The sequence below is a fragment of the Watersipora subatra genome, chromosome 3 (genome assembly GCF_963576615.1).
Source record: "Watersipora subatra chromosome 3, tzWatSuba1.1, whole genome shotgun sequence".
Taxonomy (NCBI): Eukaryota; Metazoa; Bryozoa; class Gymnolaemata; order Cheilostomatida; family Watersiporidae; genus Watersipora; species Watersipora subatra.
The window spans coordinates 36,285,584-36,298,852 of NC_088710.1; the positions used below are offsets into that span (position 1 = coordinate 36,285,584).

The following is a 13,269-nucleotide window of genomic DNA, read 5'->3' on the forward strand; positions in this document are numbered from 1 at the left end:
GGACCGTTATAGTTCTTACTGCTATCATTATCTTTATGCTGCAATCAATATTTGCATTATCAAGATGAAATACAAAATATACAATCGTGTTTTCTATTCTTTTATTTGAAAAGGATAATGAAGGCATTTAAACTTGCCCCTGACACCCGCTTTATTGATGGCAAAAACCTTGTCTTAGCATAGTTCTTGCTTGTTGCTGGTACAAACCTCTTTCTTTTAACTCTTGTTTAAAAAAAACCCTAGCAACGTGTTTAGGGATCACATGGTAAAACTGAATTACACCTGAAGAGCAATTACGTTTAGTGATATCAGGTTGGATCTACGTATGTTTGAAAATACATTTGTTACGGGAACCCTCGGCGCTTATTCCAACCATGCAGGAGACAGGGCTAGCCCGCTAAAAATTACTCATTAGCTTGTGACTAGGGCAGACATCCCCATAGGTTTCATTTTTGAAATTTCGTGGTTATCTTGACAAAAATAATCTATACCAAAGTCCTGCTTTGGCCTGCTGCCTGAGTATGTAGAAAATTAGATTGGAGTAAGAAAATAAGATATCAACCAGCTTTTGTTGAAGCTGGTATAAGGAGGCAGAGTCTATGCGCGCTGCAAAAATTCTTACAAGATGGACAACTTAATTTTGATCAGGAGTAATCCCCTCATGAGTTATTAACTCGTAAAAAATCTATAAATGTTGAGCATAGTTAAATGACAAACATACATTGTCATTACAGCTGACTATCTAGTTGGCTGACTGAATTTTAGTTCTGCAGTCAGCGCGTGATTTTAATCTAAGACAGCCTAATATACTCATCATGAAAAAATGCTATTACAAGTTTAATTGCGGTCTCGTTCTTATAGTACAAAGTTCTTAGAAGGCCAATGCTAAAGAATTGAACTCAATTGCAGCGCTTGTCTATCAGTACAAGCAATATCATTTTTTGTTGCAATAGTTCAAGGTCAAACATCTGTGTAATTGAAGTTTAATATTACTTCAATCAGCTGTTTAATTTTTAACAAACTTGTTTAAATTCTATTATTTCGAACTAGATGAGAAAAATGTACATGTTGATATTCGATTGATTGCTACATGTATATATGTTTTTGGAGAATACTGCATGGGCAGGAATAAAATGCGTTGTCAATAGCCTTTTACACATTGTGTAAAAGGGAGTTGAGGAAGAAAAATATAAACTTGACTTTGGCATACGTTTTGTCTTCAATTGTTGACCTGATACAAGCTGCTTGAAAAGCATTATAATTGTTTCAAGTTGAACTTTAGTTCATTGAACTTCTGGCTAGAGAATGGATATCTCACCTCTCACAATTATTAGGAAAATAAAGAATCATATGCAGGTGGACTATAGTACATTCCTATAGCAGTTTCTATCGTATCAGCCAAGTAATAGATATCTAACATAGAACTGTGTCTAATAACAAATAACGATGAAAGTATCTAAAATTATAAACTGTAAATCTACAACCTGTAACCTTCTGTACATATTGCCTCAAACAACATTCTGACATTACAGACAGCAGGGCTTATCAGCCATTTGCCTGCATGTATTGAAAGCTGGGGCTAGCTATCAGGGCTTATCAGCCATTTGCCTGCATGCATTGAAAGCTGGGGCTAGCTATCAGGGCTACATCAGCCATTTGCCTGCATACATCGAAAGCTGGGGCAACTTTACTGATTAATACCCTGTGTAATATTTTTGCTAAGCTAACATGTGTATTAGCATGTATGATCTATGATATCAGTAGATATGTTTATTGTTATGATGTTATTATGTTGATACGCGTCCATATTGTAAATGTCATACACCCCATCTTCTTATAGAAGCACAGATGAATGATAATTTCAGGTTAATTGTATTATTTTTAGAGTAAATTGCTCGGGATCCATATACAACTTGACCTGTCTGCAGCTGTTCATCTTTCTGTTTCTATTAGAATGTATCATAAAATTAAGATCTGCACAATACAGGAACAGCGGTCTTCCTGATATAGTTAACTACTGAAGTAGTACAATTTTAGTAGATAACAATATGCTGAGCTGCCTGGCCACAGGCTAAGCTGTACAATAATTTATATGGTCGATTCCACCTGGTATCTGAGTCTAGGTTTACCATGACTTTGAATTTTTAGTTTTCTTTGCTCACTGAGAGATGTTGACAAGAACACCTGATGATTGTATTTTTTTTTCATGTGGCTTTCTTGTTGGGTGTGAAAATAGGCCCAGGCCATTTAACTTGTCAGACTAGCCGGAGGCGAATAATAGATGGCCCAAAGCTTCAGAATTATAGCTAATATATTGCTCATTTACTAAGTCAAGGCCATAATTGTCTCTTGTATTGAAAGAATTACGCATTTAGGAGTCTGCACGGCTTATGAAAGACAAAGGTGTTGTTTACATTACCGGCAAGTCTTATCAACATAGATGATACGCTTAGCCTAATCCATTCCGATTGACGACAATGCAGCAGGTTTGTTGACATTTCACGGTTGTACATGAACCTATTAAAATTCTGGAGCTTTAAATAAAACCACTTCAACCTAAAAATTCTGTAATAAAACTATCTAACAGCGTTGGAAATAAAAAGAGGTGATGGAATTGACAGAGTCTTTGTATGCAGTTTTAAAATGCTCCAAAAGATTGGATAGCATGATTTCCATGATCCTAAAGTGTAGTTTTTTCAGAAGTTTAAAAAAAATTGGGGATGGTAAAACTTTATCAAAATTTCAACCAAGGCCAAACTATAAAAATATTTTTTGCAGCTTTTAATTTAGTGAATCACACTTGTAAGAAGGTTTCTCACATCCAAGCATCACAGCTGTAAAATAACCAACCTGAAATAGAACAAATACCTTAAACAATGTTCACATTTTTGTGAATAAAAGAATATTTATCAACATGATTTTCCTAACAGTCAAATCACAGGCAACTTTCATGTTTAACTGAATAGTCCCTCCAAAGCCGCAATGGTGACTGACAGCTGCAATGTGCACATCGCGGTTGCTGTTGGCAGCAGTTAGAGTGCACCCTTGCAGCAGCTCTTGGTAAATGCTGCATATTGTGGCCTAGAGCTATGATAAGCGCTACATAGCTGTACATGAGGCAATAATAATTGCATGTGCAAACACAACCAATGAATTAAAGAAATCTGCTGCTGCAAGGAAATTGCACGAGACTGCACGGATCAATATTAATCAGTATTGATCAGCACGAGGAGGCAATGGCGAGAATGTATAAAGTTGTTATACAATACGTCAAAATAATAGAATTAAGAGAAGGCAAAATCAGGATCAGTAATGCTGACTCTGAGGCAAAAACTTTTAGAAGACGAGGAGGGTCAGGATAAGCAAGTAATAACATACAACTGAGGCAGCATTGGCCAATTCACATATTCAGGTCAAGATCACATTAAGCAGCATATGACATATCACTAGCAGCACTTTGTATGATTGTCGGTGTTCATCCTTGAAGGTAAGTATTAGCTTTTCTCTTTTTAGAAGGTATATTAAAATAGAAGAATAGAACATATCTAAAAAGGAAACAACGAATGCCATCACTTTCATAAAAATCCACTATTTTTTGTGATAAAACATTTACTCATTATATTCATGTTACTCGGCTCTGGAGCCTGTACATCTGTTCAAACAGGTAACACTAAGTGTTTAAAAAACCTTCATTAAAAAGTAGGCAATGGGATGAAAGAGAAGGCTTGTAGGAGAGCTGATAAAATAGAATTTGTTAAGCTGGTGGGTTATATTTATATACAGCTAAAAGAGTCTAAAAGCTCCCTAATCAGTGTTTGAATATGATATGGAAACCTTTGACAAACATCAGCACATGCCCCAAGCAGCTGGCTCCTGTTAGTGCCTTGGTGGTGGGCTGATAAGACAGCGTATGGCGCGTGCCACAGGGCAGGCCACATCACAGGTAAATAACTCGTATCTCTACAATTAGGAATTAAATTCATATCAATAGATTGTTGGCTAAGTGAAGTCCATGTTATGTGCCAATATCAGCGCCGAAACATTATTATTATAATATAATATAGTCCTTCCATGATAGCTCTAGCCATGTTGATTTAGTAATCAGACACAATTCTAGCACACCAAATTTTGACCTACGGTCTTCAAGTCATCACATGCAATTGGCTAATAAACTTGGTACAACTGCCTCTATTATGTAATCCTATATATTTTAGACAGGCTCCCCGCTTGATAGAGATAGGGTATTTCGACCGGCCATATTTTTGGCAGTGACATCGCTTGTTTGATAGTCAATGAAGAGATCAAAGGTTGACTGTATATACTGCTTTCGCTAAAATGTGATAAACCTATCAGTTGAGTGAGTGAATTGTTTAATGAGAGAAGTCATGCCAGATACCAAATATATGCAGACATTACTTGGTTAGCTGTTTGTTTCAGCTTGGTTAGTGCTTCTACAGTAATACTAAATTATCTGCGGCTGCTTAGGGAATCCCTAAAATTGAAGGTTATTAGTAAATATACGATTAATTAATACAGAAGTAAAACATTCTAGCAAATGATCAAAATAAAATCATCCATTAAAGCAAGAGTGAGCAATGTTAACAACATGAAGACAAATTGATGAGAATTTACTAAATGACAAGAGTTGTAAGAATGTTGAAAAAAAATAGAAATACTTCAGCAAATGACAGCTGATGTTCTAAAGAGATAAATAGGAGTACGTTTTCAATTGAAAGACATAAGATAGTTGGAGAACAAAATGAAAGACTTTGTAAAAGCACAAGCTATATGCTATATAATAAGAGCACAGGCTATATGCTACATAATAAGAGCACATGCTATATGCTATATAATAGGATTTTATGTAGACTCTATATCGTTCAAAAAAGGCATTCTCACAAAGGTTGAAGAATGTCTTTGAAATGGCTTCACGCCTGCTCACCCCTAAATCAGAAGTCAAGATTACACATTTTATGAACATGCTGATGCAGACTGTTGAGAAGAGTGATGTGCTTCTAGTATCTCTTCCAACTTGGTGTATGCTCTGTCAGCGATCTCGCTGTCAATGTCCATCTAGAAAAAAGTGGATTTAAATAAATCTAAGATTAATAGGTATAAAATAATATGCATAGCAAGTTATCAGGTTCAAAAACAATTTAATCAACTTAAATCAGCCCAGATGGGTTAAGATATTCTAGAACCTTCATCGTGCATAATATGACGTTGATTGATTTGTGTTAAAAACTAAAAACACAAATGAGTGTTACTACTAGATGGTAAATAAACTGATGAACTACTGCTATAGCAGCAATCTACAGTAAAAAGCTCTAGCACACAACTATAGCAGTAAGCTATAGCAGTGAGCTATAGCAGAAGCTATAGCAGTGAGCTATAGCAGGAAGCTATAGCATTGAGCTACAGCATTGAGCTATAGCATCATATAATACGGTATCCATTGTTCAACTAAATGCATCTTCTATATAACATTTAAGCAATATTAACTCCTACAAGAGACTTATTAACTAACTAATTATATGCACGTTACAAATCATAATATAAAACTCTTCAGAAGCCAGTCAGCGTGTCAAATGAGAATACACTGTTGCTGTCTGAGTGGTTGCTCTGTGGAATCAGACCTAGAAAACTAGTGCATGTATAATGAGCCCAAACTGAGATCTCAAGTCTATGATGATGCCGGCTGACATGGCTGCCTCTGGTTCAGACTGCGTCTGGCTCAGAGGCAGTCATATGGCAGTCAAGAGTTCTATAAATATACCAATAGATGATCAAATCAGTACTTGACATGTATACAGGCCTGTATTCCCTAATTGCAAGTTGGGGTGGCAAATGCTAGGCAACTAGTTATAAACACCGGGTGGGGGGTTTTGGGGGTGGTGTAAGCCCCCCAACGGGGTTCGGGGCAGCACCCCGAAGCTCTGGACCTTTTAAGCATCAACAAGCCTCAAAGTATGCATAAATGCAATCAATTGCAAGCATCAAAATCTACATAAATATATTGTTTATGGTTCGTGGTAGGCAAAATTTTCTTTATTCAACCAACGATATAAAACTCATGACACTACAGATTTCTGTAAGGGACATTGACAGAACAAGAGCTATTATTCTTTATTGCAATAGCTTTTGTTCTGCCAATGTGTCCATGGCAGAAATCTTTCACAACTGATTCTGTATCTATTTCAACATCTTTATATATACATGTATATGTGTAATATTAGAAGATTATTTAGATGAGCCTGCCCCACAGTGCTCCTCATCGATGTTTTGATTCTACGTTGATCAAGTTTAATATGATAAGGAAAACGCAAGCTTGGGGATTCTTCTTCACACCCCACTATAAGCAATAAAGTTCAGTTTCCAAGTCTGGACAAAGTCTCACAAGATCACTCATTTGGCGATATCTCACAGGGACAATATAGAATGCTAGTAAACTAGTTGTTGGAAATTCAAAGTGAATGAGCTTAGACTGCAATTCTGAGTACTTGGCCGCCGAAAATCACTAAAAAGTTGGGGCGGCAATGCCGCCCAGTCACCCAAAGAAATACGGGCCTGCATGTATATGCTATACCGAAAAATAGTACACAAACCAGTACTTGACATGTACATGCTATACTGAGAAATAGTACACAAACTAGTACTTGAAATGTACATGCTATACCAAAAAATAGTACACAAACCAGTACTTGACATGTACATGCTATACTGAGAAATAGTACACAAACTAGTACTTGAAATGTACATGTTATACTAAAAAATAGTACACAAGCTGGTACTTGACATGTACATGTTATATTGAGAAATAGTACACAAGCTGGTACTTGACATGTACATGTTATACTGAGAAATAGTACACAAGCTGGTACTTGATATGTACATGTTATACTGAGAAATAGTACACATGCCAGTACTTGTCACGTATTTTTTAAAATCAAAATTGTGTGGAAAAGTAAAGGAGATGCAACAATAAATTACCTTAGAGGTAGTTGTATAAGGATTGCCAAAGAAAGAGCACATGGAATAGTATTTAACACGAGGATCAAGGGAAGATGCTGTTTGCTTGCTTAGCCACACCTGCAGCATGAGAGACAACATAATGAGAGGTTATCAGCTCGCTTCCTGCCTGTCGACATACAGCCTCTTTATCTATGTCTATCAAGAGCAAGTTATACCACGGCTTCCAGGAGCTCTTCCTTATTGACAAGCTTATAACTCTGTTCATATTTTGAACAGAAAGAAATTACTCACAAAATCTTAGTAATGAAAAACATTCACTAGTTATTTCAACCGATCCTTGCATTAAAACCCTCCTAGAGAGAGAGTAACTGTTAATAGTAACACGAGTAGAGATTATATGTTAATGGTGCGATGGATAGAGAATACCTGTTGATAATGCCATGGATAGAGAGTAACCGTTAATAGCGACTTGAATAGAAAGCACCTGTTGATACTGTCGTGAATAGCGAATATATATGTTAATAGTGTCATGGACAGCAAGTACCTAATAACAGTGCCTTGAATAGAAAGTACCTGTTAATAATGTCACGGATAAATATTATAAGCTAATGGTGCATGGATAGAGAGTACCTGCATTTAGTGTCATGGATAGAGAATACCTGTTAATAGTGTCATAGAGAGAGAGAGTACCTGTTAATAGTATCACGGGGTACCTGTTAATAGTGTCATGGATAGAAAATACTTGTTAATAGTGTCATGGATAAAGAATACCTGTTAATAGTGTCATGGAGAGAGAGTACCTGTTAATAGTATCATAGAGTACCTGTTAATAGTGGCATGGATAGAGAGTGTATATTAATAGTGTCACGAATACAGGAATATCCATACATTGTCTTGAAAAAGATTGTATGGTTATGGATTATGATATAGATGATGGTATAGATAATGATATAGATGATGACATAGATGATGATATAGATCAGGGGTGGGCAACTATTTTTTTCCTGGGGCCAAATGCGAAACGAAAAATATAGTGGAGGGCCGGACCAAGTTTGAAATCTACTCTAGTTATTAATTTTAATTTTACATAGAAATAAGTAAATTGTATTATTTACAGAAGTTGGTAAAAGTATGTGTTATAGTTAGACAATGAGAGAGTGAGGTTGTTTTATACTACAACAAATTTATAGACTTAATTAGATTAATCAGTGAAAACAAAGGTTAGTTTGCCACATTGACACATTCTGACTGTTTTTCTTTCGCATAACCTTAAAGATTTTAACATAACTTTCTAGTAAGATATCACAACAATGTAACATAATTCACAACATTTTTCTCAAACTGCCAAACAGTGCAGAAAAAACATGTTTCAGCATTTTATCTTGTTTAGTGAGAGAAATCTAGCCTCTTTTGAGCTTTAACAAGAGCATCAAGGTCAGGTTGAATGCTTGAAGTGGAGAAGTGAAGTACATCCGACAGATGGTCATCAGTAAGGGAGGACCTTGCTCGCATGTATAGGTAGATCTAAAAAGAACCAACATCTTTTGAGCATGTTTCTTCACGTTTGGAAAATTTTCCCTCCTGAGAAATGAATAGAACACCAGCAGTGATGCTGACTAAATGTGCTCTGCCAATACTGTATCTGACTGCGAGTCTATGAGTTCCAGATGAACATCAGTGGGCGCATTATCCACATCGCATGCAAAGGGAAAGGAAGTCAGGTGCATTTCATTCTTTATGTTTTTAAAATCTTCATACCGTCTTGAAAACTCACTTTACAGGTCTCCTAACATCGATGAATACTTACAGAGGTGACTGGCTGAGAGTTTGACTTCTTTAAGGGTTTGCGTGTGAGTGAGAATTTTGTTCTCTAGTTGACTTGAAAGAAACTGCGACTTTCTCATGAAAGCCTTGACCTGGTTATGCATTTCATAGACAAAAAGAGCCTTGCCTTGCAGTTTAGTGTTCAGTTCATTCATCAGTGCAGTCACATCAACAGCAAATGCTAAATTTGCAATCCAGTCTACATCTAAGAGCTCAGGGATGTTTTTGCCTTTAATCTCACAAAACTCTTGAATCTCTGCTTTTAGGTCCCAAAACCTTTTTAACACTTTGCCCAAGCTGAGCCATCTGACAGCTGTATGGTACTTGATGTCACCATCTTCGTTATGCTCTTCTAAAAGTGCAACAAATTGCCTGTGATTTAATGCTCGTGCCCTGATAAAGTTAAATGTCATAGTTAAGACATCAATAACATGGTTAAGTTTCAACACTGATTTACACAACGCATGCTGATGAATAATACAATGAATGAACACTAATTTATGCTCTAGGTTAAGTTCAGTGACTTTACCTTGCATTTGTTTCAAAAGTCCTACATTTTTCCTCGTCAGATTTGGACAACCATCAGTAGTGACTCCTACCAGTTTGTCCCAATTTAGTTCGAGCTTGTCCATGCATGCGTTTGCCTCCTTGAACAAATCACTCCCCGTGGTTGTTCCTTTTATTGATCTCACTGCTGCAAGTTCTTCCGTAATTTTGAAATCCTGTGTTATTCTTCGGAGAAACACGAGTAACTGCACTAAGTCGCGGACGTCACAGCTCTCATCTAAAGCCAAAGAAAAAAGTCAAAACTTTCTGCTCCATTTTGCAGCTGAAATCTGAGATTCACCGCGATGTCCTCCACCCTTCTGGTCACCATTCGCCTGGACAGTGGGACTTTCTCAAATGCTTCTTTTTTCTCAGGACATATTAACGCTGCAGAGTCCCCCAAGCATTCTTTTACAAACTCTCCCTCTGAAAAAGGCTTACAGTTTTTAGCGATTTTATGAGATATCACAAAGCGGGTCTTGGTTGCTGCATCCCGGGCTTCATGTAGCTTGGCAAAATAGCCTTGTTGTTTTTCTAGCTTTGCAAGCAAATCTTCAGACAACCGAGCTCTTCCAGCCTCAGTCAGATGTCCGTATCTTTTTGCATGTTTTGTCTCGTAACGCCGCCTCACATTTTACTCCTTAAACACGGCAACCTGCTCACTACAAAGTAAACACACGGGTTTACCACCCACTTCTGTAAATAAATATTTAGCCGTCCAGATTTTCTTGAAACCACGGCCTTCAGCATCCACCTTTCTTTTTTTGACGTACACAGACATTTTAGGGTTAGTATTACAATAAGATGCTGCTAATCACATACACTCGGACTGCTTCACTACTTGAACATGGACACCGTACAAGTAAAGCTTAAAGTATCTTAAAGTAATCTTAAAGTAAAAGCACTATTGTTTTACTGTACGCATTATGCACAATTTTAAAAGTCGCTAGTAATCTTTTATTTTGCTGATAACAAAATAACAATTTTGAAAGTAGGTCTAATTTTCCTAACTCTCTGAACCCTGGCCGTTCTGGTTAATGTGTGTCAGCAACCCTGGAAAATTTGTCCAATGATCCGATGTTGTTAAACTTTTATTAAATATATCTAAATGTGCTCATAATACAACGATATTTGATAAAACACTGCTGAAAAAGTCGGGCAACCCACAGCAAATATCATCAATCTGCCAAAGGCAGTATTTAAAAATTATTCATACAGAAACTTTAAAAATTTGTATGATTTTAAAAACTGGTAAAAATCTTTACAGTAGTATCATATTCATCGAACCCATGTTCATCATCACTTCATGACTCAAAATATACTAGAAAATTACCGTTAGTATCATAAACTTCTTCAATTGCATCGCAATCATTTATGATTGTGAACTAATTGATGGCCTACTAATGAACGAGTCGTATCAGTTTTTTCTGATAAAGTTTGTTATTATAACGAAGGAAATAGATAAAGAAATTTGAATAATGTTACAAATTTTAGGCCAACATCTTGTGCAAGAATTAAGTTGATTGGTGTACGCTGTTACTTAGAAACAGCTTTTGTAAACATAGCCATGTGAATGCCGGTATTCTGGCCGTTAGGTTTCTGACGCACTTTACGCAATGCCAGAATACCAGCCGTTATGGTTCAAAGTTTTAAGTCCAAGAAACCTTCGCGGGCCAGTCAGAATGGACTCGCAGGCTGTATTTGACCCGCGGGCCGTACAATGCCCCAGTCTGATATAGATGATGATATAGATGATGGTATAGATGATGATATTGATGATGATATAGATGGAATTACCTAACATAATATAAATAATAGTATAGATAACAATATATGCAATAATATATAATTATATAGATCATATAGAATTCAACGATGAGAGACCACTGTAGCTTAGCCTTTCGGATTTATACTACAAATATTTCCCGTCTGCATTTTCACTTGCCCAGGAAATTTTTTTTACAAAATATATAGCACTGACCATGGCTTCTGCTCCTATCGTTGGCTCCCAAGTAAATGCTGGTATAAACAGTCTCAACTACAAAGGAAAAATGAAGAAGTAACACATATATGGATTCACCAAGTGACAATGCTACAGTGGGCACCAGTCTTACTGTTTGAATACAGTTTGATAGCGGAATGCTTAGGGTAAACTGAGCAATATAACTTTTAGGGTTAACTGAGTGATATAACTCTTAAGGTTAACTGAGTGATATAACTCTTAGAGTTAACTGAGTGATATAACTCTTATGGTTAACTGAGTGATACAATTCTTAGAGTCAACTGAATGATATAACTCTTAGGGTTAACTGAGTGATATAACTCTTAGGGTTAACTGAGTTATATAACTCTTAGAGTTAACTGAGTGATATAACTCTTATGGTTAACTGAGTGATATAACTCTTAGGGTTAACTGAGTAATATAACTTTTAAGGTTAACCGAGTGATATAATTCTCATGGTTAACTGAGTGATAAAACTTTGTGGGTTAACTGATAAATATAACTCTTATGGTTAACTGAGTGATATAACTCTGAGGGTTAACTGAGTGACATAACTCTTAGGGTTAACTGAGCGATATAACTTTTAAGGTTAACTGAGTGATATAACTTCTAGGGTTAACTGAGTGATATAACTCTTAAGGTTAACTGAGTTATATAACTCTTAGAGTTAACTGAGTGATAAAACTCTTATGGTTAACTGAGTGATATAACTTTTAAGGTTAACTGAGTGATATAATTCTCATGGTTAACTGAGTGATATAACTCTGTGGGTTAACTGAGTGATACAATTCTTAGAGTCAACTGAATGATATAACTCTTAGGGTTAACTGAGTGATATAACTCTTAGGGTTAACTGAGTTATATAACTCTTAGAGTTAACTGAGTGATATAACTCTTATGGTTAACTGAGTGATATAGATTTTAGGGTTAACTGAGTAACGTGATGTTTAGGCCGAGAACCTACGAGTACATTTTTGATCATCTCACCTTATGCAAAATAAAACCGTTCAGCGGCTACACGAACTTGCACGAGTCTATTTTCGAACTGTGAATTCTGGTAGAATAGTATCAACATTTTTGGCTACACAATATATGTCAATCTCGTGTTCCAACTGAATGCATGATATTAAAGCTAAAGATCAAACAGTAGTATAGAAAGGTGACAGTTAAGGGAAATAGTATATAACAATACGACATGGCCTGAGCAGACCAGCCAGCTATAAATATGCCAACAACTATCCTCCTTTTAAGGCATAATAGCAATCTCTACATACGGAGTTAATTTGTTCTAAAACCTTCTTTATATGTTAAAGCTGTAATTTGTTAGCGCAAATGATTCCATAATAAAACACCGTAGTTCATTTTTAACAGCTAAGATCTATGATAGTTCTTTAGCATTAAAACAACAGCATGACAGAAAATTGCAGCATCAAGAAAAAGACTAAAATCATACAGCACTGACCAATAAATAGAGTAGCTCTTCCACTAGTTTACCTCAGAAAACCAAAGTAGAACTAGGGACAGAGATATATAGCTTAACTGACTCTAAATTAGGGTAGGTGTATGGGGTAGAGTTAGGAACAGAGATATACAACTTAACTTACTTTAAATTAGAGTAGGTGTCTGAAGCAGAGTTCGGGACAGAGATATTCAGTCTATCTTACTCTAAAGAGTGGGAGAACCATTACTTATATGAATTAAAATAAATTTATACAATTTGTATTAGCTTCATACACTTTGTTTGAAACTTACTTCCCTTTCAACTGTGATCTATGAAACTGCAGTGCTTTCCAAACCTTGACAAAACATATGCCGGAATTACATGGAGGTGGAGTCAAAGATTTCCTCAATTTTTTCATGGTATCTTAAGGCGTGGCTACTAAGTGATTTCGAGCTCTATCAGTTAGATTACGTGTCGATACTGT

The 13,269-nt window shown here is 36.2% G+C and overlaps 1 protein-coding gene across 2 annotated transcripts in view; it reads right to left on the reverse strand.

Moving 5' to 3' along the window:
* Positions 1 to 3,522: 3,522 nt before the first annotated feature.
* The window catches only part of LOC137391498 (3-keto-steroid reductase/17-beta-hydroxysteroid dehydrogenase 7-like), a 39,846-nt gene continuing 30,099 nt past the window's right edge, over positions 3,523 to 13,269 (reverse strand). For both annotated transcript variants that reach the window (XM_068077996.1, XM_068077997.1), the window contains exons 10-13: positions 11,324 to 11,380; positions 6,991 to 7,089; positions 4,943 to 5,073; positions 3,523 to 3,960 (exon numbers count right to left, since the gene is read on the reverse strand). In XM_068077996.1, the coding sequence (XP_067934097.1) occupies positions 4,972 to 5,073; positions 6,991 to 7,089; positions 11,324 to 11,380 (258 nt within the window). In that variant the 3' untranslated portion in view covers positions 3,523 to 3,960; positions 4,943 to 4,971. The remainder of the gene's footprint in view (positions 3,961 to 4,942; positions 5,074 to 6,990; positions 7,090 to 11,323; positions 11,381 to 13,269) is intronic.